Source organism: Pteropus vampyrus, unplaced genomic scaffold (assembly GCF_000151845.1).
Source record: "Pteropus vampyrus isolate Shadow unplaced genomic scaffold, Pvam_2.0 Scaffold494, whole genome shotgun sequence".
In the NCBI taxonomy this organism is placed as follows: domain Eukaryota; kingdom Metazoa; phylum Chordata; class Mammalia; order Chiroptera; family Pteropodidae; genus Pteropus; species Pteropus vampyrus.
Window position 1 is genome coordinate 243,798 of NW_011889275.1, and position 902 is coordinate 244,699.

The 902-nt window shown below is 64.4% G+C and overlaps 1 protein-coding gene across 1 annotated transcript in view; it reads right to left on the reverse strand.

Annotated features, from left to right (window-relative positions):
- Window positions 1-467: 467 nt before the first annotated feature.
- ACP4 (acid phosphatase 4) overlaps window positions 468-902 on the reverse strand; it is a 13,349-nt gene continuing 12,914 nt past the window's right edge. The window contains 2 exon segments of the mRNA XM_023524812.1: window positions 468-719; window positions 797-898. Of these exon segments, the coding sequence (XP_023380580.1) occupies window positions 604-719; window positions 797-898 (218 nt within the window). The 3' untranslated portion in view covers window positions 468-603.

A 902-nucleotide genomic window follows, 5' to 3' on the forward strand; every position in this document is an offset into this window, starting at 1 on the left:
GCCAGTCATTTCAGAATCTGTACTGCCCAGCCCTGGGGCCAGGCTCTGAACTCCCCCCCCCCCCCCCCCCCCCCCGCCTCCACAAGATGGGCCCGACCCCGCACCCTGGAGTGCAGAGAGGGTTAAAGTTGCTCCTCATCACTAGCACATTGAGTCTCAGCAGCGCATGGCCTGCAGAAGGGCTCCCCAGGCAGGCGGTACCAGTGTGTGTCACGCACATGCTGTGCGCCTAGGTGCACACACACTGCCAGTTGATGTGCCCGCAAATGCAGGTCTCCGCGTGTCTTTACCACGTGCTGCTCCGCGTGCAGACACGTGCATAACACCCCCAGTCACCCGCACACACCAACACACGATGCATGTGTGTCAGTGCAGAAATTCACACCAGTGTCTGCACAGGAAGCACATGGACACAGGCCATGTGCACGAGTACACGTATGCACGCTTAAGCATACCCTTGCACACAAACGCCTGGGGCTGCCAGACCGGGCACCCTCCCGCGTTCCCCACGCACGCAGTAAGTCACAGAAGCGGTCACGGCAGGTGAGCAAACATGTTGGGATCCGGGGTTGGCTGTGGAGGAGGGGAGCGTGGTTTCCTGGCTCACACGGGGTCCTCCCAGGCGCGCAGGCAGCTGGGTCTCCAGGCCAGCAGGCCCAGCCCCACACTGAGTGCGGCCAGCACGGCCACCACCCCGGCCAGCAGGGGCACCACGGGGGCTGCTGGGAGAAGGGGGTGTGTTGAGTCTTGGGACTTTGGTCCCCCAATACTCCCACCCCAACACCAAGGGCCTCACCTGCCAGGGTAGGAGGTTCATGGGAGCCGTGGCAGGGGACCCCGTGAACCGGAGGCCGGGCCTGGGCGGTCAGCTGGTGGAAGCGGCCCAGTGGGCAGGGGCCTGG